The 24088-nt window shown below is 41.3% G+C and overlaps 1 protein-coding gene across 5 annotated transcripts in view; it reads left to right on the plus strand.

Annotated features, from left to right (window-relative positions):
* LOC146491871 (FERM, ARHGEF and pleckstrin domain-containing protein 1-like) overlaps window positions 1-24088 on the plus strand; it is an 83297-nt gene that overhangs the window by 42033 nt on the left and 17176 nt on the right. For 3 of the 5 annotated variants that reach the window (XM_085150470.1, XM_085150469.1, XM_085150468.1), the window contains exons 8-27: window positions 1739-1886; window positions 2534-2629; window positions 2719-2885; window positions 2984-3052; window positions 3184-3259; window positions 4733-4943; window positions 11413-11621; window positions 13658-13747; window positions 15423-15556; window positions 17065-17146; window positions 17261-17322; window positions 17411-17586; window positions 17668-17798; window positions 17917-17985; window positions 18072-18161; window positions 20148-20230; window positions 20637-20749; window positions 21679-21839; window positions 22523-22630; window positions 23494-23645. In XM_085150470.1, the coding sequence (XP_085006596.1) occupies window positions 1739-1886; window positions 2534-2629; window positions 2719-2885; window positions 2984-3052; window positions 3184-3259; window positions 4733-4943; window positions 11413-11621; window positions 13658-13747; window positions 15423-15556; window positions 17065-17146; window positions 17261-17322; window positions 17411-17586; window positions 17668-17798; window positions 17917-17985; window positions 18072-18161; window positions 20148-20230; window positions 20637-20749; window positions 21679-21839; window positions 22523-22630; window positions 23494-23645 (2427 nt within the window). The remainder of the gene's footprint in view (window positions 1-1738; window positions 1887-2533; window positions 2630-2718; window positions 2886-2983; window positions 3053-3183; window positions 3260-4732; window positions 4944-11412; window positions 11622-13657; window positions 13748-15422; window positions 15557-17064; window positions 17147-17260; window positions 17323-17410; window positions 17587-17667; window positions 17799-17916; window positions 17986-18071; window positions 18162-20147; window positions 20231-20636; window positions 20750-21678; window positions 21840-22522; window positions 22631-23493; window positions 23646-24088) is intronic. The other 2 variants (XM_085150472.1, XM_085150471.1) reach the window with 2 other exon arrangements.

Here is a 24088-nt window from a genome sequence, read left to right on the forward strand (position 1 = left end):
GCCTGTTTTAGGATCGGATATTAACACACATGTGACACTAAAATTATTGTAAGTTGAAATTAAATAAAGTTGCATCAGGAAAACACAAACACATCAGACACTATGGAAAAACCTTAGACCCTCCTACTGTCCTTTCACAGCTCTGAGAGATTTTCCAGGAAGTGATGCTGTTTTCCAGAGAATTGATTATTCAGTAGGCAGTGATGTCATGCCTGATGAGCTCTTATCTGGAACATAACCTGTTTCTGAGCCGGTTAATTTTCAGGTTTGCCTTTAGGTCATCTAAAAAACAATCAAGTCTCCTTATGAATCAATTATTTTACTAGAAGATCAAACTACTTGAGTTACAAAATTCTGACAAATAATGGTTATCATGATCCTTAATGTTTCTTCCTCTCTTCACGTTTCCCTTTCCCACCGGATCATGATTGACTTCCAACATAGCTGCATTATCTGAAATTAATATAAAGGCTTTAAAATCTGATCAGCTTTGGAGGATTAAGTGAACATAGGTCTGTGTATACATGATTCATGGGGGGAGGAAGCCTTTAGTAATCACAAACATAAACGCCACCAGTTTCACAGTATGTTAGCATGAATGTCAAGAGGTTATTAACAATTCAGGTCATTCTAACAGTACCAAAGCAGCGCTGTTTACCTGCAAACAGCAAGATTATCCTTGCTTAGAAAACAATACTGAGCTGAGGTACAGATCAGTTTCTAGGTGGCAAGCTCAGAGGTGTCAGGAGAGATATGTTTGTCATATATAAACACACACCAAGCTCGCATAATTCCAGTCTGCAATGCAAAGATATTTATCTGTTTATTCAAATATACACCCCCCAAACACACACCCATAAGTCTCCCTCCTGCAGAGAGGTTTATCTTCTAACCTCAACAGTCAGCACACACTCACATTCACACACTTCTAAATCTCTCCCCTGCAGAGCTGCCTATCTGCAAACATACCACTTGGCACTCCTACTGTGCCCCTGGGACCACACACACACACACACACACACACACACACACACACACACACACACACACACACACACACACACACACACACACACACACACACACATCATGTATTTCATTTCCATGCTGCTGGCAGCAAATAAATAAATGAGAAATGTTTTCCCTTCTTTTCTGGACATGCAAAACCCTCCCTTATCCACCAATAATCTATGAAGCGCCTTGAGGCGACTTTTGTTGTGATTTGGCGCTATATAAATAAAATTGAATTGAATTGAATAAGAGCTGAAAAACAAACTTGTTGATCATCAGTCACCGTCACACCGTGCACCGCACACCCGTTCTCCCCTCACCCCCCCCTCCTCTCCACCTTGCCTCCCTTCAATCTTTCACCCTCCCCTTAGCCGACACAGGAAGGAAATGGCCAATTCAGCCGCTTATACAGGAAACAGGAAGCTATTTTCAGATTTTGTGAGGAAACAAACTTTGTGTGGCTTTTGTGGCTGATTTCTTCCTCCCCTCTGTGGGTGCCGCAGTGTATTTTAAGGCTGACCCATGTTTTTAAATTCTCAGTATACCCAGAATAGATGCTTGTTTAGCCCCTGAGATGCACAGTTTAAGCTGTGACTCATTACCTCTTGGTTAGAGGAATTGATTTTCTTACACACTGACAGCAAGTCTAGAACACTAACTAAGACGAATGGCTTAAATGACCTGCTGATTGATCGCTGATAGTTTGATGCATCTCTCTTCTCCACAGCGGGCAGACGCCAGCAGAGTCGGACTATCAGCTGCTTGAAATCGCACGGCGGTTAGAGATGTATGGTGTTCGCTTACACCCGGCAAAGGACCGCGAGGGTACTAAACTCAGCCTGGCTGTAGCAAACAGTGGGGTACTGGTTTTCCAGGTAAAATCTTCAATAAGTAGGGGCCATAAAAGGTTTCTGGGGCTTGGGTGGGGCGGTTGGCTAAAAATCGATATTTTCTAGGTGAACACCAACGGTTTTTCGACAGACATTAACAAGGCTGACAAATATGTTTTGTATGAGTTGTAAATTCTTTAGATATTTTATAGAAGAAAGAAGGGAGGGAGTCTTAGTCTTAGTATCATAGTATCCTCAACTCAAGGTGGAAGGTTTTTTCCACTGACAACACCGAGATATTTGGCACAGCAATTAACAGATGGTTGCTGCTGCTCGGCTGCAGTTCAGGCAGCATTTGATGTTTTTTAATGGTGCTCTGACCTGACACTCTCAAACATAACACACAAAACATGCCATAGAACAGTGGATGCACTCTCTTTTGACCAGGCTGACCCCAATTAAGTCCAGTCTGCGCTGTTTCACTGCCCTGATTTTTTTCTGCCACATCTTCAAAGAGTGCTGAGATCTTTTAAAATTTAGCTGATGTGACAAATTGATTAATTGGTTCCTGACGTTTTGTGGTAAGCCTCCACCCAACTCATCCGGTAAGGAATGTACCGCCTGGTAGTTTTGGGTTTGTTTTCGATTTTGCTTGTGCTGTCTTAACTGATTCAGATTTTTTCTGTATTCAGGGGAACACAAAAATTAACTCTTTCAACTGGTCCAAGATCCGTAAACTCAGCTTCAAACGTAAAAGGTTCCTAATCAAGCTTAGAGCCGACCCCACTGTAAGTTCATGCGACGTTTCCTTTCTTTTCTTGCCTCGCCTTTTCTCTTTCTGCTTTCTGTGCTTATATTTGTCGCTGTATCCTCCCAGCAGAATGCCCACCATGACACGCTGGAGTTTGCCATGGCCAGCAGGGACTGCTGTAAGGTTTTCTGGAAGATCTGTGTCGAGTACCATGCCTTCTTCAGACTCTTTGAGGAGCCCAAACCAAAACCCAAGCCCATCCTCTTCACCCGAGGATCCTCATTCCGGTTCAGGTAAGAAGAGGAAAGAAAAAAGAGACTGAAAGTGAACTCTTTTTAAAATATTTTGGTTTCGTATCAACTGGTCTTCTTTCCGTGTCCTCTACCTGCAGTGGTCGAACCCAGAAGCAAATCTTTGATTACGTTAAAGACTCCGAGCCCAAGAAAGTTCCATTTGAAAGGTGTAGTGTTCCTCCTTCGTTTTACCAAGACTGAGCCAAGCTACTGAAGTTAAATGTAATCTAATTTCTCGGTTTGCTGATTAGTCGTATATGGTATAATCTCATCTGTTTCCCTGTTTGTTTTTTTTCAGGAAGCACAGTAAGATCCTGTCCAACAGCAACATGTCCCCTCAGTCTGCCTCCACAAGATCACACGTGCCAAAAGAGGTAATGCAAGCTTAAAACTTTTCTAGAAACCCATTATTAATGACACCCACAACCATTAGCAGGTTAGTGTTTATGCAAAAAAGCATGAGCCAAAACAGCGCATACAAAACTACACTGCACTGTTATATTGTGCTATTGCATGCACAGTCAGAATTAGACACGTATAGTTGAGGCAGTTAGTCTTTGTTGCATTACTTGAAAAAGATGTTTGCGTTTTTATATCAATTTCTGGCCTTTGACAAAGTAGTGTTATCTATGCTTGATTTAGTTTTTTTTTTTTAAATTTTGGCAGTCCTGGTATTTTTACTTTAGTGTAAGATCAGAAACTCTTTGGGAAACCAAGCTGAACAATACACACATGCTTCCTGTTGGCTAACATTGCTTTACCTGGTAACAAAGCTATTTCCCAGTGTAGCAGCTAGCGGGCTAACTTTAGCTTGCTTGGTGTTGGAGTTGTGTTTGTGTTAGGAGCTGGTCGTTACTGATGAGAAAGTAGCAGTATGTTATAAAAAGTATAAAATAACTGCTTACCGTTTTAGTTTAACAATAACTAAAGTAACTAAACCTTGAAACTCTTCAGGAACTGCACAATACTGTCACACAATTAAACTGACAAATGTTTTATTTTCTCCCTGGGATGTTGTATCTTTGGCCAAGCTTTTTAGTCAGCTGCTTAAAGCCCTGCTTTCCATCCATGGGTGCTTGGAGTTTTTGGTTGGCATTACGTTCACACCTCATGCTGCTAGCATATCCTGCTATCTTTGCCTCAATGAGCAATATGAGTTTCTTTTACACTTTCAGCAGGAATAGTTTTCTTGCATATCAAGTACTGTGTTTTGTGAGCGGTTGTTGAAGTAGCTCCGTATTTAGGTACTAAATCAACATTGGGGGCTGACATTGGCTCTCACTCTTAGACATGCTCAGGCTTGTTTTTTATCCTTCAGTCTATGCCATAACCTGATGGGCACCTCCTGAGAAATCTAACTACATGTCAGGTTAACTCAACCCACAAGTGTTTTGAATTAATCAGTGAGAGAATAACAATCATTGCCTCAGTATAAAGAATAATAGTCAGAGCGTAAATGTATGGACTCAGAAATGTCAACTACCAAAATAGTGTGAGGGAATGTACAGTAGAAAACCAGAGGGAGAAATATGTTTACCTTTACTTGGAACTGCATTAGAAAACGCCGAAACACAACCACACGATAATTAACAAGCTTTTTTTTTCTTCTTCTTTTTTTAAAAATCACTCCTCAGCATCTTTGTTTACATCTGGAGCTGTGATTACAAAGCTTATGTACCCATGCCGTTCCAGGGAGTGAAAATGTGTAACTGAGTGCTTGCTCTAAGGCTGTCCCTGTAATAGAGCCCAAATAAATAACAGTTTTATCCTTTATTATTCCCCCCTTTTAATCTTTCATTCCATCTTCTCTCCACGTTCTGTGTTTTCTCCCCTCTTGTTATTTGCAGAGTGCCACGTCGATCCCGTTAGCAGACCAGCCTGACTCAGACAGATTGAGCCATCTGGCTGTACCTAATGGTTCGGAGGAGCCACAGGCGGTCACGCCCCCCACCAACGGTCTTCATGGCCTACCGGCAGCGCCTGGCTCAGACCCGACTCAGCCCCGACAGAACCACCACGTTGCGGGATCAGTACTGGACACGCAGCTCCTCAACCCAGGTCCATCCTGCAGGGCAAACAAAGGCAGCAGCTCTTCTATTCCTTACATAGACTGCAGCGACATAGACAGTGAATGTGATGTGACAAAGAACAACAGGGCTACCCGGGGTCACAGCAATGCAAATGACAGCAATGAGGATGAGCCTTGTGCTTATAGTAGGCACTTGGGTAGTCCTGGTCGAAATGGGGGGCAAGCTGGGAGGCTGTTTGGGGCTGTTAATGGGTTCTATCACACCAATCACCAAGGGCTGATGCAGCAGGGTATGGTGGGGAAGCAGCAGCAAAGCATGCAGGGTAACAGGAACACTGTAAATCAGTCTCCTGTGTGTAACAAGTTTAATGTGAGTCACGAGCTAACAGATGAGGACGTTTTGACAAATGGGCGTCTCCCGCTCCACAGCACGCTGTTAGATGAGATCTTTCAGGGGCGAGACAAGCGAGGTGCAGTGTTGGGTCGTCCATTAGGAACCGGGACACGCAGTCAGTGCTCCAGCCCGGTGATCAGCAGCTTCCATCACCGCACAAACTCACTCAGTCACTCAGAGATGACAAACGGTCACAGTCAGCCACGTTCAGCTTCGCGGTGGGATGACGGCGGGCATTATTTCAGTAAACGTCCCGGAGCGCTCCCTGTGGAGACTCCCACGGTCCCGCCATCATCCCATCCACAAAACCACTATGGCAGCTACTCCCCGATCGCCTCAAACCGCACTTCACCAAATCTGGCTAAACCGTACTACAACAACAACAACATGAGGAACCGCTCTGACACTGACCCGTTCATTCTCAGCCAGCTGACATCGACACCCATTAACCACCGCAATCGCTCTGGGGTGCACGCCAAAACTCCTGGCTCTGCCCCACTGGAGCGTAGAATGGTGATGACCAACGGCAATGACAGGAACCTCCTGGTTCCTGGTCAGCCACGGTCCAATACGGTGCAGCGGATGTTCGGGCGTCAGGGAAAGCCCGGCAGCAGCCCGTCTAATAACAAATACAACACTCTAAACCAGCCGGTCCAAATGATCGACGGGTCTACTAGCAGCGGCACCGACACCAGCGACACAGAGTCAGACACGGGCAGCAGTGCGTACAGCCAGCCCTTAATGTACGGCAACCCAGCCGCCGTCAGCTCCATGATTTCGGTTAACTCAAATGGCACATCCCCGCTCTCTCACACCAAGTTCTCTTTCGGGAGTTTGCAGTTGGAGGAGGGTGGCGACGGTGAGGAGGAAGAGGAAGGGTGTTACCGCTTTAATGAGGAAGACATAGGCGGTCAGGTTTTTAGCTGTTGAGCGAGCATGAGTGGGCAAAAGGAAAAAAACAACGTGTTAATTTAGTGTGTTACAGATAAACAGATGTTTAAAGTCGTCTTTTTCTTCTTAGAGACAGCTTTGTCTTCCTGCTACACTGACGAGCACCGAAATAGAAGGAAAACACTATGGTTGATTGCGATGCTTTACACCTTTTATAATAAAGCACGCTTACGCACAGGGTCTAACGTATTTTCTGGAGCGTAAACATAGGACAAGATGTGTGTTTTCTAATGGCGAATTGAATCTTTAATAACATCTGTTGTTTCTAAACTCCTTTTTTAAAATTACGTATGCAGATTTCTTAGTAAGCTGCTAGCTGACACTTTTGTGAGCCAGCCAGCTCTTTGTATAAAAAGAAAGGTAAAATAATGAGCATACATTTGGTAAAAGCTTCCTCACAACGTGCCATAACTCAGAAACGTTTATATTCACTGTAGTTGAATGTGCAGAAGGAAATGTTTCATAGAAAGTTAGAGGAAAACCTTGAAGTTTTCAAAAAATTCTTGTTCACTTCACACTTTACTTGTTAGCATTTGCCACATTGTTGAGAATTAAGACATTTTTTTCTTATTTGTGGGACATTAAGGTGTAGAAGTGTGTGTGAAGAGTTTTTTTCTTTTTGGTAGTAAATGTGATACTTGATTGGTCTTTCTAAAAGCTGTCAAGCTCAGCAGATTTTCTGCCTTTCTGTGGCATCATACACCCATTTTGTAGTTATAGTGTAGCTTTTTTCTCTAAATCAGACTGTCTGGTGCAATAGATGGACTTTGAGGTAATAGCTGAAGTTCATAAATGGATTTGATAGGATGCTAGGAGGGGAGACTTCTGTACAGTTGGTCTGATCCCCTTTAACTGTACAGTGTATTTGATTTAGTTAGTAGATTGAATTGTACTTGGAGTGTTACACTTTGGGAAAAGTGTGTTTTCTATGTGAGTTACTGGGATCTGCCAGTGGAGGAAAATAGCCGACTGCTGATGTTCCTGTCTTCTGAGCAATTTTTCATGCATTCAGTTCATTTGTCTGTCTGTCGTGGGTGATCTGCATGGTATTCTGGATATTTGCGGTCATGACTTTTTGTATTTAGACCAATTGAAGTAGGTTTGCATCAATTTTAGGGAAACCCTAATCTTTTATATCTGTGTTTTCTAGCTGAAGCTCCATTTGTCTCTACATTTCAACACTTATGCTACTTCAGCTGGCTGGTGATGGGTTTAGGGGGATTTCTTCAGCCTTTATTTCTTTCTATGGTTATGCTTTCTCTTTCTGTCACGGTTTATATGCACACAATCAGCGGTAATCAAACACACCGACCGCCATCCTCGTCCTGCTTTGCTCGGCTTGGCCCCAGGCATGCGCTGCAACCGCAAACAGAGGTAACCCTGTTATCTTTCACCTCTCTGGATGCTGTTTTCTGCTGGTGAAGGCTTCCCATCTCCATCTCTGTCATTGGCTGCGCCACTACAGCACGCTGAATTGGATCAAACTGAAGTGAATTAAAGTGTGGGCTTCTCTTGAGACATGCAGGAAATGTTTGAATGTCCCATAAACTAAATCAGTACAAAAATAAGCCAACCTGTTGAGTATCAGGTGAAATTACTTTAAAGATCAACACAAGGAGCTTTTGTTTAGATGTCATGTGTCAGCACTGTCATCCAGATGGACTGAGTAAGCAAAAATTGTATTAAATCAGTGTCTTAGCTTGCTCATTCTCATTCTGGTTTGGTTCTTCTTGCATATTACAGTCTTTTTGCACCTAAATTGTAGCACAACAAACACAACAGTACTGTTAGTAGATTCAGTTTCAGGAAGCTGAACTGTTTTGCTGATATCGGGGGTTCAAGTTACAAGGTGGCTTAATTTGGACTGAATGTCGTCAAGATTTTATCAGCTTCCGAGGTTGAATGACCTTTTGTTTCCTGCTGCCTCTACCTGAATCAAATGTTCATGATTCACTCTTTGTAAATGTTTGTTTTTAAGCATGTTCTCGCTTCTTTTTTGTTGTTGTTGTTATTTCAAGGGGTTGAAAAAAAAGTCTTTCAGCACTGTTTTCTCACCATTTCACTTTCTGTACTGTAAATGCATGTTAACCAGGTGAAGGATGTTGCTGCACTCTGTCACTCAACTCTGTTTTTGCTCCCTCTGTCACGCTGTGTTTCTGTCATGGGGCTTAAACTGGTTCCAGATGTGTGAGGGTGCAGTTTAACACATTCCTAACAACAACCCTATAGCTTTGCAGGTTTTTAGACTCAGATACTTCTTACTGCAGTTTATAGCCCTTTTTTGTTGTTGTTTATTGTTGTTGTTGTTGTTGCTCCTCGCTCATGATTTCGCAACTGCACTGTTTTGTTTTTAAATATTTAGAAACCATTCATACCCATTGCGGTTTCCTCACCAAGCATGAGGACAAAACAAGGCTGACTCAACTCCAGTGCTCTTTTAACGGAGACTGAGAGGGCGAAGGTAGACAGACACAAGTAACGTTCAGCTTAAAGCATAATGCAAGTGCAAAATAAAAGATATCTTTGAGAGATATTGGCATTTTATTTTTTAAGGTATGAAAGTCAGAGTATTGTGAGAAGCTATTCACATGCATACACTGGAATACTGGGGTTGAGTCCAACTTGTCTTTAGTCTCGCTGCCTGTCAACAAGTAGCACTTGAAGCCAGTCACTTCCACTGAAGCTTGTTTTTGTAGTTTTAATATAAAGTAGATGCAGTAAAAGACTGATCGATTGATATTTTGTTTATTTATGGAATTAATTGCAGCCAAATTTGGTTAATTTGACTGATTAATTTAAAATGAAAGGTAAACTACCTTGTAGCTTTTTTTGGCGATTATATATACATATATATACACACTGTGATGATATCAGTTTGCATCACGAAATAGTTTGAAACTTTTGGAAATATTTGATGTCTTTCTGAAAGCTAAAGATTTATATATGTTGAAAATATGAAGCTACAGCCAGTGGCAAGTTAGCTTAGCTTAGCAAAAAACATACCCCATATCTCTGTCTAAAAGTGACAAAGTCCACTTGTTAGCAACTGTAAAGTATAGAAAATAACTTGACAGTTTGCGGTTTTGTAGGGATTTTCTCACTTGTTGCTAACTAAGCTAAGCTAAGTTAAGCTAACGGAGTTCATATTTTTAGACAGGTTTCAGTCTTCTTATTTAAGTCTGAGCAAGAAAGCAACCATATTTTCAAAGTGTTTCTTAAATTTAGATTATTAAAATGGTATACAAGGGTACTGCTGCGTCACTTGATCCGTTAATCTTTTTCTTTTTACATGATTTTTTTTAAAAGGTGTAAACCACTTGTTTGCTGTTCTTTTAAAGTTAAAGTGGAGACCTTGGTGGCAGTTGGGGTTTGCATGTTTTCTATTTATTTGTTCATTTTAATGACTGTAGCATGATTTGAAATTATAAATACTGAACATGCATCCATTCTAGTCAAAGAGCTGCATAAGCATCTTTACAAATTAACACGCTGATTTTGAATGGACTAAAGCTGCATTGACTCACTGTTTTTTCTGTCTCTGCTGTAACACTTTGTATTCCTCCACACCTGTCCTTTTTTTTTTTTTTAAATTTTCATCACTAAGCACCTTCTGAATCTTTTTTTTGGTGACTTCTCTGAGGCCCCCTTCCCCCATTTTCCCTTTAATCTCTCTTTTTAACACTGTAACTGATTGTGTGAACTAGTGTCAATAAACAAAAAAATGATGACATTTGTCAGAAGAAAAGGGACTTGGGAATTTCTTTAGAACAAACAGGTGCTGAACTGCCGTGCCCCTCACACACCCACCTATATACCCTCTGCCTGCTCGTCACATGGATCCCACCAGTGTTTTGTGTTGTGGTAGTTAGTCTGTAGCGTAGCCTGTTTGTTTTTTTCAGTGTTGTACTTGATTCCACTCCGTTTATTGTTTTGTAGCTTCAGTTCGTTTTTTGTGGTAGTTTCTTAGTGGTCTTCTGTATGGTTGTCAGTGTTGTTATAGCATTCCCCCACACACAGACTTGCACTCATTGGTTGCCGTGGTTTTATCCATGATTCAGTTTGGTGTATAGAAGTGGACTCTGTGGAAACTTTGCACCTGGGCAAGTATACAGTCACGAGTCACGACTTAGTACCATGTAGTTACCATGTAGTTACCATCTGTAGTGTTTCTCACATTAGTGAGAAGTAGACTTATCTTTTTACCCTTTCCATCATTTTCATAAAGGGCTGCCAGAAGCAGATTTAAACTACTCAGAGCAGATGCCTGTTATACAACAGCTCCATTTAAGGCATCATCAAAACTTTTTAGTAAAAAGTTAAAGTGGCTAACTTTTACTGCTTCCAGCATCTCAAAGTTTAGGTGATCTTTTTTTAAATCATAAATGGTTGTGAATTTAATGACACTGATCAGTCTTGTACTGTCCTTCTGGTGTTTATGTAGGCAAATTGAAGCAAAAGATAGCTTGCTGATGAACTATGAAATATGCAGAAATGTTCAAAGCCCTCCACTATGCACACCATCATTCTTCCCCTTAATTTGCCTATGTAATGCCTTGATATAACCTCTATGAATGGTTGGCTCCTTACTAACAGTCTGTTTTTCTTCTCTCCATCCCTTCTAGCTATGCTTTAATCATATTCACATTCATATAAGTGAATGCAAATAGAATAGAGTCAGTGGACTGTAGCATTTGGTCAAGTGGCATTTGGTCCTAAAGTATGGTCTAAATGAGAGGTGCTCATTTAGACCACACTTTACAACTGATTGTGTAGAATTATCCAGTGTTGAAATTCATTGCCAATCCTCTTGTTTTATGTTTAATTGAGTTATTTGGAGACAATATTATTGAACAATTCTTCTTCTTCTTGTTAAATATGTTTTTAGGTGCACAGTGCAGTGAGCCTGGAAACCTTTTGCTTCACTGCTGTGTCTGGCAGAATAAATAATTCTGTCATGATTAAATGTTCTATTAAATGATAAGAAATACAAATACAAGTTGGCAGTGCATTTCATTGTAGAAGCTGAATTTCTCGTTGTATCAAATTTAACACTGTCCCTTATCTTTTCTTGTCATCTCCTCTTACTCTTTGTTCTATTCCTAACCTCCGCTTCTCCCCCCTTTCTATATTCTTCTTTTCTTCTCGCCCCTCAGGAAGTCCGGGTTCAGAGAAGTCTTCGTTGGGAGGTCTTCATGTAGCAGTTAATGGGAACGGCTCTGTGAATGGGCAGAGAATGGGAAGGACTGGGGTCCTGGGTGCTGAACAGAGTGCTGAAGTCCAGCCGTTATCCCCACTTACCAGCCCGCTGCTTACTGAAGCGGGATATGTTCGCAATGATGAGGAAGACGAGGCAAGGAGGAAGGTGGGCATACAGAGAGTAAGAAGGTGGATGGGGAAATTTCTTGGAATCACTGAATTGGCTCCGCAGAAGGACTTCAAAGGAATTTAGTCTGGACTAAGAAGTTGTAAACACCCAAGTCTTTCTTTCAGTACTTGGAAAAATACAATGCTGTGACTTAGACAAATGTGCAGAAGCCTTTAGCCACTCCTCTTTTCTTTATATTTTGATTCAAGCAGCCAGAGATTCTTGTAATTTTTGTAAGTGCACTTGAGCAATAGTTTTCCAGGCTTTCTTAAGTCCTTTCAAAAGTCTTGACTTTTTCACTCATTTCAATCCAGTTCTTTCGCCTGACCATTTTCATAGGAATGATTTGTTTGTTAAACCACCTAACACTGACCTATGAATCACTGAAGCATTAATATGGTCAAATCAAGTTATGACCCTGTGTTGTGTTTACACAAAACAGACAGGAAAAGAACCACAAAGTAACAAAGAACCAGTTTTGTTGGTACAGCCTGTCACAAAAACACATAATTTGCTCTTATTTCTTGCATATACACATGGAGATATGAGGAAACTGGACAAGTAGTGGACAAAATAAGAAGTGGCATACCTGAAAAAAACAAAACAAGACCTTGTTGCAGATGAACTATATCTGAAAGTCTTGTCCTTAAGAAACAGGAAAACTAAAGCAAAGACCTGACTCAGGACCTGAGAGATGCATCTGGACCCTAAGGTTGATTCATCGACTGTTCACTAAAACCTGATCAGAAATGGTCTCAGTGAAAGACTGGCTGTCAAGAAGCCAATCTTAAGGAAAGAAAGGGGTGGGGGTTGGGGGTAGGAGTGCTGAGGTATTCCACATTACAGAAGAACTGGAATGAAAAACACTGACATCAGGTCTGAAGGAGTGACAAATCCAAATGTGAAAGTTTTCATTCAAATCATTGTCGGTATGTATGGAGGAGGTTATTAGTGTGCTGTGAGTGTCCACAGCAGGGGTCTCAAACTTAAATGAGTTGTGGGCCACTGCTGGCACTGTCATCTCATTGGAGGGCTGCTTCAGTGTTCAAGTAATACAAATATTGTATAACAATACAAAACAGCAAACGTGAACGCAAATTTGTTTTCTCACTCTTAACTAACTGAAGTCTTTCATTGAACTACCAAATAAACAAATTGGTTCTCTCTTTCTGACCAGACATGTGGCAGCACTTCCGCTATAATTTTGTTCGTATTAAAAAAAAAAATGCAGACGCAAGTGTACACATTAGTTTTTGACTGCTAGTGAAAAATGTTTCACTAGCAGCATTTTTTTTTTTGGCTTTTTAAAGAACTTATTTTAACATTGGACTCAACAACAAACAAATCCACCCTAACAAAAAAGTAACTTCAAGGGCCAAATTCCATTATATTTCCTCATATCAGTATACAGGCCACAAGTAGGGGTGAGGTGGGTGGCAAGTGGCCCCCTGGTCTACAGCCATCTCTAAAACATGGTGGAAGGTCTGTCATGGTTTGATGCGGCATTTCAGTCAGTGGTGTTGGAGATCTTGTCTAAACTGATGAATTATGAACACAGAAAAGTACCGTCAGGCTTTAATCCACCAACAGATGAATTTGTCATCATGACAATGATCCCAATGACAACACCAATGCAGTTAAAGCACAGTTTGTTAGAAAAAGAAACAGTGGACACTATCAGTCATGGACTGGCCTCCGCAGAGCTCAACTGGTTAGATTTACACAAACTCTGTTTTTAACTTATATATTTTATTTCCACATATTAGCGCATATTTCAATTAATCAATGCAGCTATTTCCAATTTTTCTAGCAAAATGCAAAGAAATAAGGCTGTCTAAAGACTTTCGCACGTTACTGTAATTTAGTGAGACAAAGAAATTATTAATTGGGGGAACTCATCCAAATTAATAACAAGAACTGAACTGCTCGTCTTTCGCAACATAAAACGTGCAGACTTCTTTCTGTAGAAGATGAGATAAAATATATATAAACAGATTGATTTGATTGATTTGCTTCTTTTTGTTTCTGTCTAGAAGTTTCCCACAGACAAGGCTTACTTTATAGCCAAGGAACTATTGACCACAGAGCGGACCTACCTCAATGACCTGCAGGTTATCACAGAGGTAAAGATAGTGGTGCCTCTTTGTCTCCATGTATTGTCCAGTCTCTTGTGTCCAATCTGTTATCTCTTCCCTTCACACTGTGAGGCCATTACCATCTGGATTAGACTGAAAGAGGCAGGACCAAGAGCTAGCGTGGTCCTAAAGCATACCGTGAGCCAAGGCTGGTTTCTTTAGAGCCTTAGTACCGGAATAATGAGTCAAAACTGGTGGTTTAGAAGCCTCATTTTGGGACAGTGTACCAAAATTAATCTTTTTAAAAGCTCATGTGCTAGAACAGTGAGTCAGGTGCGGTGCACAACGTGCTGAATTTGAGATGCAAGCGTTGGTGTTTTTTACAGCTATATATTAGAAAAAGAGGCCCCAAAGGGAAAGTAAAGGCTCAAGTATGAACCAAACTCACAAATCTCACAGTGTTTGTTCTCAGTAATGCAACATTAATATTACATTAGTTCCAGCACACAGTTCCAGTCTTCTCTTTTTTTATTCACATCCCAGAAAAAGGCTTTTATGTGCCTTTAGTTTGGCCCCCGACTGAAGGTGGAAGTTTATGAGCACTTTTCTCATGCAGGACAGAGATGAAAATGCATTCAGTGCAGTGCATATGCTACAACTCTCTTCCTTGTAAGTGAGCAGACTTTTTGCTGTTACACAGCTTGGACAGACTAATTAGCTTCAGGCTCTTTTGGTTTACAAGTAAAACCGCTGAAGTCAACACAGGAAAAAACCCACTCTGCATTTATAAAAACAGCATCTGGGATGAAAGTGCAGCTTAATGTGGGTCAGACTCAGTCTTTGCTTTTATATGACTCACTTTTACTGTCTGTCGCAACTGCTTTAGAAAAAAAAAAAGGAAATGTGATAGGCGGGATTATAATGAGTAAAGACCACCAATGCAGAAACACAGGTTCAGCACCTGCTTGCTAAAGACCTGTCTCTTTAATACTGAGACACTGACGGTGACCTCTGACCTCGCTGTGGAGTGGAAAACGCCTCTGTTCCTACTTTTTCCTTTCTCAGCTGTTTTTCTTCACATTAGTAGTTTCCAGCCTCTTTGATGTGGAAAGAAGGCATGCGCGGGTGCTTTTTTAAAACCTCTTAAACATTTTCCTTTGCTGGTACAGCTCACGCCTGGGATCCCACACCCACCCATCTTTTTCTCTTCTTTTTTCTTTTTTTTTTTTTTTTAAATCTCGTGTCACTCATGCTCTTTCCGGGCGAGTCCGTCTGTGAAACTGCTGGACTGCCGCCTGTCTGCTCGAGCTCTCAGATCCTGTGTGATTTACTACAGCGGGGAATATAACACCTCTGTGTCAGGGGTCGTGGTGCGCTCACACAGGGCCCTGAGCACATTTGTGTGTGTCTGATGGATTTCTGTTGTCATGTCCAATCCCTCATCCTGGATCCTACCAGTAATGTGTGGGACCTCATACTGGATGTGTCCCTTCCAATCTCTGCCAGTAATCTGGGGGAGTTGTGGATGAGTAGGAGTTACATTCTCATTATTTTTATTCCTTCTGAATGTTTTGTTCACTTACTTGTGAGGAGCAGAAAAGGCACTCATTATGTGCCGAAGTATTCGATATGGAAATACAATTTAAAAAATATAGTAAAAGATAAAATGTGATCTGCATTTTCTTCTTTTTCCACATGTCCACATTGTTTGTCAATTTTCTAGTCCTTCCACAGCGCTGTGGGGAAAGACGAGGCTTTCCCAGACTCTGTTAAGAGCCTGATCTCTGCCAACTACGATCCGGTGTACAAGTTTCATCAGGGATTCCTCAAAGAGACAGAGCAGCGGCTGGCGCAGTGGTCAGTGTCCATCTGTTTCCATTCAGAAAAGTTTTTTTGTTTTTCAGAAATTTACAGATGAGGTTTAAAATTATTTATTTTTACTGTATGTTTATTATGTTTAAAAAAGGGCTTGAATTAAAGTTGTATTTGTTATTTTCATTTTCAGCTCTATAATTTTATTCAGCCTACTCTGGCAAAGTAGCTTTGCATGATCCACGGTTCAAAATAATCTGTATTTATCTTAACCTGGGGCTGGCTCTGACTGAAAGAAGGTGTTTTAACTCCTCTCCCCCCACTTCCATATGATTGGCTGCCCCTCTTAGACAGAACAGAGGAGGTGGGTGGGGCTTCTGTGCTCACAGACAGCGCATCCACACTGGAACTGATTCGCAGTGATGTGGTGACCACAGAAAGCGAATGAGTTTCTATTATTTCAGATGACTGCATGTTTAATAACCGCTGGTGACGGGAAGCAGGCGAGACCCGAAACTAACTTTGTCAACTTCTACGTGACTGACTGAAGCCACTACCAATCAGAGTGAAGAAGACTATTAAATGACATATGAATCTTATCGTAAAGGCAATCAGAGCCTGCAATGTCATCAAGCAACCGGCCTTCAGCTTCAAAATGATGCAAAACAAGCGAACCATCTCCGGTGCGAACACAGCTTCAGTCTTGGCTCTGTATGACATCATCTACATCCAAGAGTGGAAAAGGCTGTCTCAAACAGAGCATTGGGCTCATAGGGTTTAGTAATCCTTATTTAAAAGTCTTAAATGTTTAATGTGAGCATCCATCCATCACAACAGTATGTATACAACATTATATAAGGTAAAGAATAATAGGCCCCATTTTTAACAGAGGAAAAAGAATAAAAATAGAAAAATGTTACAAACTAAAACGGCCACAAATTAATTCCTTCCTATTTTTATGTGTAATTCAAATGTGTAGAACATTTTCCACAGTGCAATTAAGCAGGATTAGTGCATGTAATCAAAACAAGTCAAAAAAAATGGGAAGCATTTTAACACCAGATTAATCTTGGTGCTGATGTAGGATCAGGAAAAATGAATCCCTTCTACTGTAGTTCGTCTCTGTGTGCTGCTTTGTTTCCAAGCAGTTCTAGTCATGTTTCATAGTCATATTCAGCCTAGATTTTTTTTAGTAACCCAAGGAATTATTTGAACTGATTACATTTTCATTTTCCTTAATCTGAGATGGCTAAATGGTTTTGTTGGAAATTTTTTCCTTCACTTGACATAATGTGGTATGAAAAAGTCTGTGTTTGTGCAAATACCTGAAATTCCTCACTTTCCCTGCTGTCGGAATCTGTTTTGTGTTATCTCTGTAATGACAGGCAGAAGGACACATACACACTCACACACACTTACACACACTGGTGAGATGAATGGGTCTGTGGGAGTTGAATGAAGACTTTTCCAGTCTTGTGTAAGATGTTTTGAGCTGACACCTACTGGTGAATCTGTGCTCCTGCACATTAACGCACGTCTTAATCTCTCTTCAGGGAGGGCCGATCTAACGCCCACATTAAAGGAGACTATCAGCGAATTGGTGACGTTTTACTCAAGAACATTCAGGGTCTCAGGGTAAATCTCCATACTTGACTCTGGATCATTAATTTCATAAAATAAGGTGCATTTTAATTTTTATCTTTTAATTTCTGTCTCTTATCTTGGTTTCATCTCTTTCCGCATCTGCAGCAGTTGACGATTCATCTCCAGAAACATTCAGAGTGCCTGGTGGAACTGGAGCGGGCCTGTCGGTGGGTGGCAAAATAGTGAGCATGCAGACAAGTTGTTCAAATCAAAACAGGATGTCCTAAAGAGAAACTTCATGCCTGTGACTATCAGGTCCAGTCGGAAGGTGGAGACTTTATGTCGAGACTTCGAGCAGCAACGGGTTTGCTACCTGCCCCTCAACATCTTCCTCCTCAGGCCTCTTCACCGCCTGCTGCACTACAAACTTATCCTGGAGAGGCTCTGCAAGCACTACCCGCCCACACATGATGACTTCAGGGACTGTAGAGGTACACAGTCCCCCACACCTACCCTTTCCGCTCATGTGTGTATTTTCTTTCTATATATGAAAATAAATCTGTCTCCCCCAGCTGCCCTGGCGGACATCTCGGAGATGGTGTTGCAGCTTCAGGGAATCATGATGAAGATGGAGAACTTCCAGAAGCTTATAGAACTGAAGAAGGATCTGACCGGCGTCGAAGACCTCATCAGCCCCGGAAGGGTGCGACTCTTTAATAATTCAGCTAGTCTAGATTCATCCTGGACATTTGTGGAGTTTTCACTTCCTTGCTCTGCCGTCCTGTCGTCACATTGTCGGTGTGATTCTGTTTCACTTACAGGAGTTCATCAGGCTCGGTTGCCTCAGCAAACTCTCTGGAAAGGGCCTTCAGCAGAGGATGTTCTTCCTGGTGAGACTTTATGCTGGTTTCTACTAAAAAAACAAAGCATTTATAATACCTCTAAACAAAGCTCTTCACTCTTTTTTTCTTTCCAGTTTAGTGATTGTTTGGTGTACACCAGTCGAGGCATGACTCCATCCAACCAGTTTAAGGTTCATGGCCAGCTGCCTCTCTATGGCATGACGGTACATAATCAAAACCCACACACAAAGCAGTTTCTTTTCCTTACAAAAGGTTTTTCAGATTTGGAAATGTTACATTTTAGGGTTACAAGTTGTTCATATGTTTAAAAAAATATATGTTATTTCAAAAGCACCTTCTTGAGCCTTCTGTTTAGGAATTAAATATTGTCAGTGAATTATATAATTTTATAAATGAGTAACTACAGAAGTGCTCCCTACAGTCAAGTATAATTAGTATAGTGTGTGTTGTTTATGAGGTCAAAAATATAAATGAACATCATATTATAAATACAATCCCTTTTCTTTCTTTATTTTTGTGTTTTTTAATTTATTTCTTTTTACTCTGTCACATTAAATGTGCTTAAACATAATTTTGCATCCACTACAGAGGATAAATAATAATAATAATAATTATTATTATTCAATATTATTCAGTAGTCAAAGGAGCTGGCAAAGAAAAGCGTCTGGACTTCTTTAAGTTGCTTGAAGACGTTTCACCTTCATCCGAGAAGCTTCTTCAGTTCTAAGGTCAAATGGTGGAGAGTCCCAGATTTAAACCCAGTGGGAGTGTCCCCCCACAGAGGGACAAAAGGACCCCCTGATGATCCTCTAATCGCCTGAGCCAAGGTGAAACTGGGTGTGGGTCCCAATCAGCCAGAGTTTCGGGTGAGCTCGTTGTGAAACCTGGCCCCACCTTATCATGTGAATTCCTGAGGTCAGATGGCCCAGGATGTGAGTGGGCGTTAAGGCGTCTGGGGAGGGAACTCAAAACTGGATTATAGATGGCAGAGAAGTTGGTGTCGTAACCACCGCCTCTGTTCAAAGATGGTCGCTCACAGTGGACATAGATGGCTTCTTTCACTCCTCTTTCAAACCATCTGTCCTCTCTGTCCAAAATGTGAACATTGGCATCCTCAAGATCAAGATCAGACACCAGCAAGGGAGGATAAGAAGGACAGATGCAACAACATTGTCATCCTCTATGTAGCCGGTGTATCAGAAAAACTCAGGAGGGTTTTCTCCAAGCATGACATCCCGGTGCATTTCAGACCCAGCAACACACTCAGACAAAAACTGTTTCACCCGAAAGACAAAACGCCAAAACACAGACTTAACAATGTGGTGTTTGCTGTACAGTGCAGCGAGGAATGCCCAGACCTCTACATCGGAGAGACCAAACAGCCACTTCACAAGCGCATGGCACAACACAGAAGAGCCACCTCCACAGGACAAGACTCAGCAGTTCATCTGCATCTTAAGGATAAAGGACACTCTTTTGAGGATGCCAATGTTCACATTTTGGACAGAGAGGACAGATGGTTTGAAAGAGGAGTGAAAGAAGCCATTTATGTCCACTGTGAGCGACCATCTTTGAACAGAGGCGGTGGTTTACGACACCAACTGTCTGCCATCTATAATCCAGTTTTGAGTTCCCTCCCCAGACGCCTTAACTCCCACTCACATCCTGGGCCATCTGACCTCAGGAATTCGCATGATAAGGTGGGGCCAGGTTTCACAATGAACTCACCCCAAACTCTGGCTGATTGGGACCCACACCCAGTTTCACACCTTGGCTCAGGCGATTAGAGGATCATCAGGGGGTCCTTTTGTCCCTCTGTGGGGGGAAACTCCCACTAGGTTTAAATCTGGGACTCTCCACCATTTGACCTTTGAACTGAAGAAGCTTCTCGGATGAAGGTGAAACGTCTTCAAGCAACTTAAAGAAGTCCAGACGCTTTTCTTTGCAAGCTCCTTTGACTATTATTATTATTATTATTATTATTATTATTATTATTATTATTATTATTATTATTATTATTATTATTATTATTATTATTATTATTATTATTATCAATATTATTATTATTACTGACTGAGGAACTAATATTTCATAGAAACCTTTGAAATAGCCAAAGTACTAAAGCAGTAGTTAGGTAAACAGAAATGATGTTATTATGACATTAAATGATGATTATGTTATTCCCGCAGATCAGAGAAAGCGAGGAGGAGTGGGGAGTCCCTCATTCGTTCACCTTGTTTGGGCAGCGGCAGTCTGTGGTGGTGGCAGCCAGGTATTCATTAACACACATGCAAAGACGCTTGTAGATATCTGAAAATGAAAGCAAAGAAATTGCAGACAGGAATAAAAGGGGAATAAAAATACAAACCGTGCATTGTGAATGAAAGAGGAAAAACAGCTGGTCTGTATTAAATTAATAGAGGGCAGCCTCGTTAAAGTTTGCTTATCCTCAAATTAAACTGGACTGCGTGACCTAGTTTCCAGTCACTTACTCAGTCACTGATTAAAAAGTTTTATCTGGCTGTAAAGTGGCAGTTTCATGTGAAGCAGACTTCATATGCATTTCCCTTCATGAAGGCTTCTCATTTTCTGCCTTTTTTCCAAACGATCTGCTCAGCTGTTAAAGTTAGAGATGCCCTATTGTTTATCTTAACATGTCTACTTCCTGCTGTGTCCAGCTGTGCATCAGAGATGGAGCGTTGGGTGGAGGACATCAGGATGGCCATCGACCTGGCAGAGCAGAGTAGCAGCTTAAACAATGACCTGCTCTCTACCAGCCTCTCTGACAACAGTAAGTCATCTACTGTTGGTTTAACGCTAAACGTTAAATTGATTCTTCTCCCTGCCCAAACACCACATCATCATCACATCTGTCAGGACTGTGGGAACCAGAAAATCAATAAGATCAATCATTAACCACATGTCTACACTTCTTTATGAGGCTTTTTTCTATAGGCCTTTTTAAAATAGATCAACCCTTACCTGTTAGACACTACTGCGCAGTCCTCCTCCGCAGCTTTCAGCACCCCATGAATATACTTAGGTCCAGGTGGTCGCTTCATCGTATTTTTAATGTTACCTGATATATGTAGGTGCAGACCCGAGGTATCCCTGACTTTTCTCATCCTGTTGTATCCGTCAAGCTATTCAATAAGGCCTCCTCCCGTTGACCTTTTTGGTTTGACACCCTGCATTGTTTGTCATTGGAGTCCACATGCCATGTTCATTTTTAACTCAAGCGGTTAAAGAGTATTGCCTTACAAGTGACAACAAAAGAGGGCTTCTTTCTCTTTTCCTTTTTTTAAAAAAACAAAACTTTTGAAATTGCTTTGATGCTGAAAGATTCCCACGATAAAAGGGCTTTGTTCTCATGTTTTGTGAGCCCACTACCAAAGCCCATGGACATGCATGTTAGGTTAAAAGGGTATTCTAATCTATCCATAGATAAGAACGGGAGTGTGAATGACTGTCTGGCTCTGTGTCTTAGCTGGGATACGCTCCGACCCCTCTGTGACCTTGATTTGTACACAAATTAGTATATTTGTGGTAAAGTCCAAACATGAGCGTGGTTGCTCTAACACATGTTTTCACTTTGTAAAAATAATTTGATGGCTTATAATCGCATGGAGCGTGAATGAATGAAGAACTCATAATGCATCTCTTCAGAGTGAAGTTCTCTCCTGCTAACCACCCTCGTTTTCACCTGCCTGTTTTTTGCAGAGCTCTCAGAGGACGGAGGAGGCGAGCAGGAGTCTGAGGACGAGCTTGGTGGCTCGCGCTCGTCCCTGGAGCGCCAGGGTCATCGCGGTAACACCACCGTGCACGTCTGCTGGCATCGCAACACCAGCGTTTCCATGGTGGACTTTAGCATAGCTGTGGAGGTACCACTAATGCCCGTCTTCTCCTGCCACATTCCCTGTTTTTCCTTCCCACCTCTGTCTTTGAAGTCCAGCTGCCTGTTTGTGTCCCACTTGTTTACCGCTGTTCTGTCTTCTTCTTCTTTGTGCTCAAAGAACCATTGCCCCGATGTCCTTTGTGTCTTTTCTTTCTGCTCATATCTGTGTTTTTGTCTTTCTCCATCGGTGTCCATCTGTATCTCTATTTCTGCATCTGTGTGCACTAACATTGGTAGAGGCAATCAGTAGTGCGGCCAGTGAGTTGATGAGGCCCTTCAGCAGACTTCATCTCTTGCTTTGCTGGTTTGCTGGTACAGAAAACACAGCCTGTCTTTTAGCGGCACCTGCTGGATTAGAGAGGTACTGCAACAGCTGCAAACGTGTTTAGCTATACAAATCAGAAATAAATTAATAAATGACTCTTATAATAAATATTTTTTCCTAAAATTCGCAAATATTTATTCATTTTTTGCACTTTACCTACTGATGCTCACGCTAAATTTCAACATGACTATATTACATTGACAGGACCTGATGGCTTTCTCTTTCCCATAATCTCCTCCGTTTTAACATCCAGTTAGACTAACACTGAGTTGCATCATTGAGTCATCATTGAATGTTTTATCCACTTGCTTTTTGCTCTCTCCTTTCTTCTGTCGCCCTCGCAGAATCAGCTCTCAGGTAACCTGCTAAGGAAGTTTAAGAACAGCAATGGCTGGCAGAAACTCTGGGTGGTTTTCACCAACTTCAGTCTGTTTTTCTACAAGTCACACCAGGTAAGACGAGAAGGAAAACACTGGCAGTTACAGCGCAAATACGCAGATGTGGTTTGACTTGATAATTAAAAGTGGGAAGCTGATAGTGTCTTTAAAATTGATTGAATTCACTTTTGGGAAGGTTACTTTTAAAACCTTGATTTTGAACAGAACCTTGATTCTGTTCATCTGGACGTAGCGTTTTGTGGGAGAAACGTTTTGTCACTCATCTAATTGACTCCTTCAGTCTCAGCTGACTGCAGGTTTCCCCAAATCTTATAAACAGTACATTTGCATAATGACTGAAACCAGCCCACTGAGGGAACAATGGGCTGGGAGGTCAGTTCCTTAATCATAATTATGCTAATTCTCATGACCATTGATCAACAACCACTGACCAAAACCCACTGATTAAAGACTACTGATCAATGGCCATGAGTACCATTCAGAGAGTTGGGGAATGGCTGCAATCACAGCATTGTAAGATGGCGAAAGATGTACCCTTAGGCCCCCTCCTCGATTCAGGAGGGGTCAGTGGTTGTTGACCCAGGCATTAGAAGCCTCATAATGTGTGTTTTGGTGGAAACCAAAAATAGAGAGATGACAGAAACAGGAAAATACCACCGTGTAATCCATTCATTTCAACAAAGTAACTGTATTCTGAATACTACCTTTTAAAACAGTAACTGTAATGGCATACAGTTACTCATATTTTGTATTTTACATACGTAATGGCGGTACATGTATTCCGTTACTCCCCAACACTGATTGAATTAGATTGAATTTGTGCAGTCGCAGCCACAGAATGTAGTTTCGGTTACTTTGATCAGTTTAATAGTAGACATTGTATTAACAGATGTTTCCCTCTTCTGACTCATGTGCAGGATGACTACCCTCTGGCGAGCCTCCCTCTGCTGGGCTACTCTGTCACCGTCCCATCGGAGTCAGAAAACATCCACAAGGACTACGTCTTCAAACTCCACTTCAAGTCTCACGTCTACTACTTCAGATCAGAGAGCGAGTACACCTTTGAGAGGTGGGTGTACAGTAATAGAGACAAATGCAGAAATGCAATTAGTTACAACGTGCTTTAACTTAAACCATCCTTTTATTTTTTTTTAATCCGACTCTCTGAAGCTACATCCATCTTTTACGACGTTTGATAAATTCCTTAAATCTTTTTAATGTCCAGAACAACTCCACAGCTTGATGCTGACTTTTTAAATTGTCACTGTTTTTACAGTAAAATAGAAAATAAAACAAAATATGCCTTAGGACGTGGCTAAGCTGTGAGTGGCAACTCATATGGGTATGCAGTGGTCTCAGGCGTCATCTAAAAGCCTGGAAAATTAAAATCAAAATTAAAACATATTATAGAATATTTAGGAATATTTGGAAATGCATTTACTATATGTGTTTAGAGCGCAGTACCTTGTGATCACCCTAGTACCTTGGTGCTAGCGTGATACACTGAATATC

The sequence above is a fragment of the Neolamprologus multifasciatus genome, chromosome 23, assembly GCF_963576455.1.
Source record: "Neolamprologus multifasciatus chromosome 23, fNeoMul1.2, whole genome shotgun sequence".
Taxonomy (NCBI): domain Eukaryota; kingdom Metazoa; phylum Chordata; class Actinopteri; order Cichliformes; family Cichlidae; genus Neolamprologus; species Neolamprologus multifasciatus.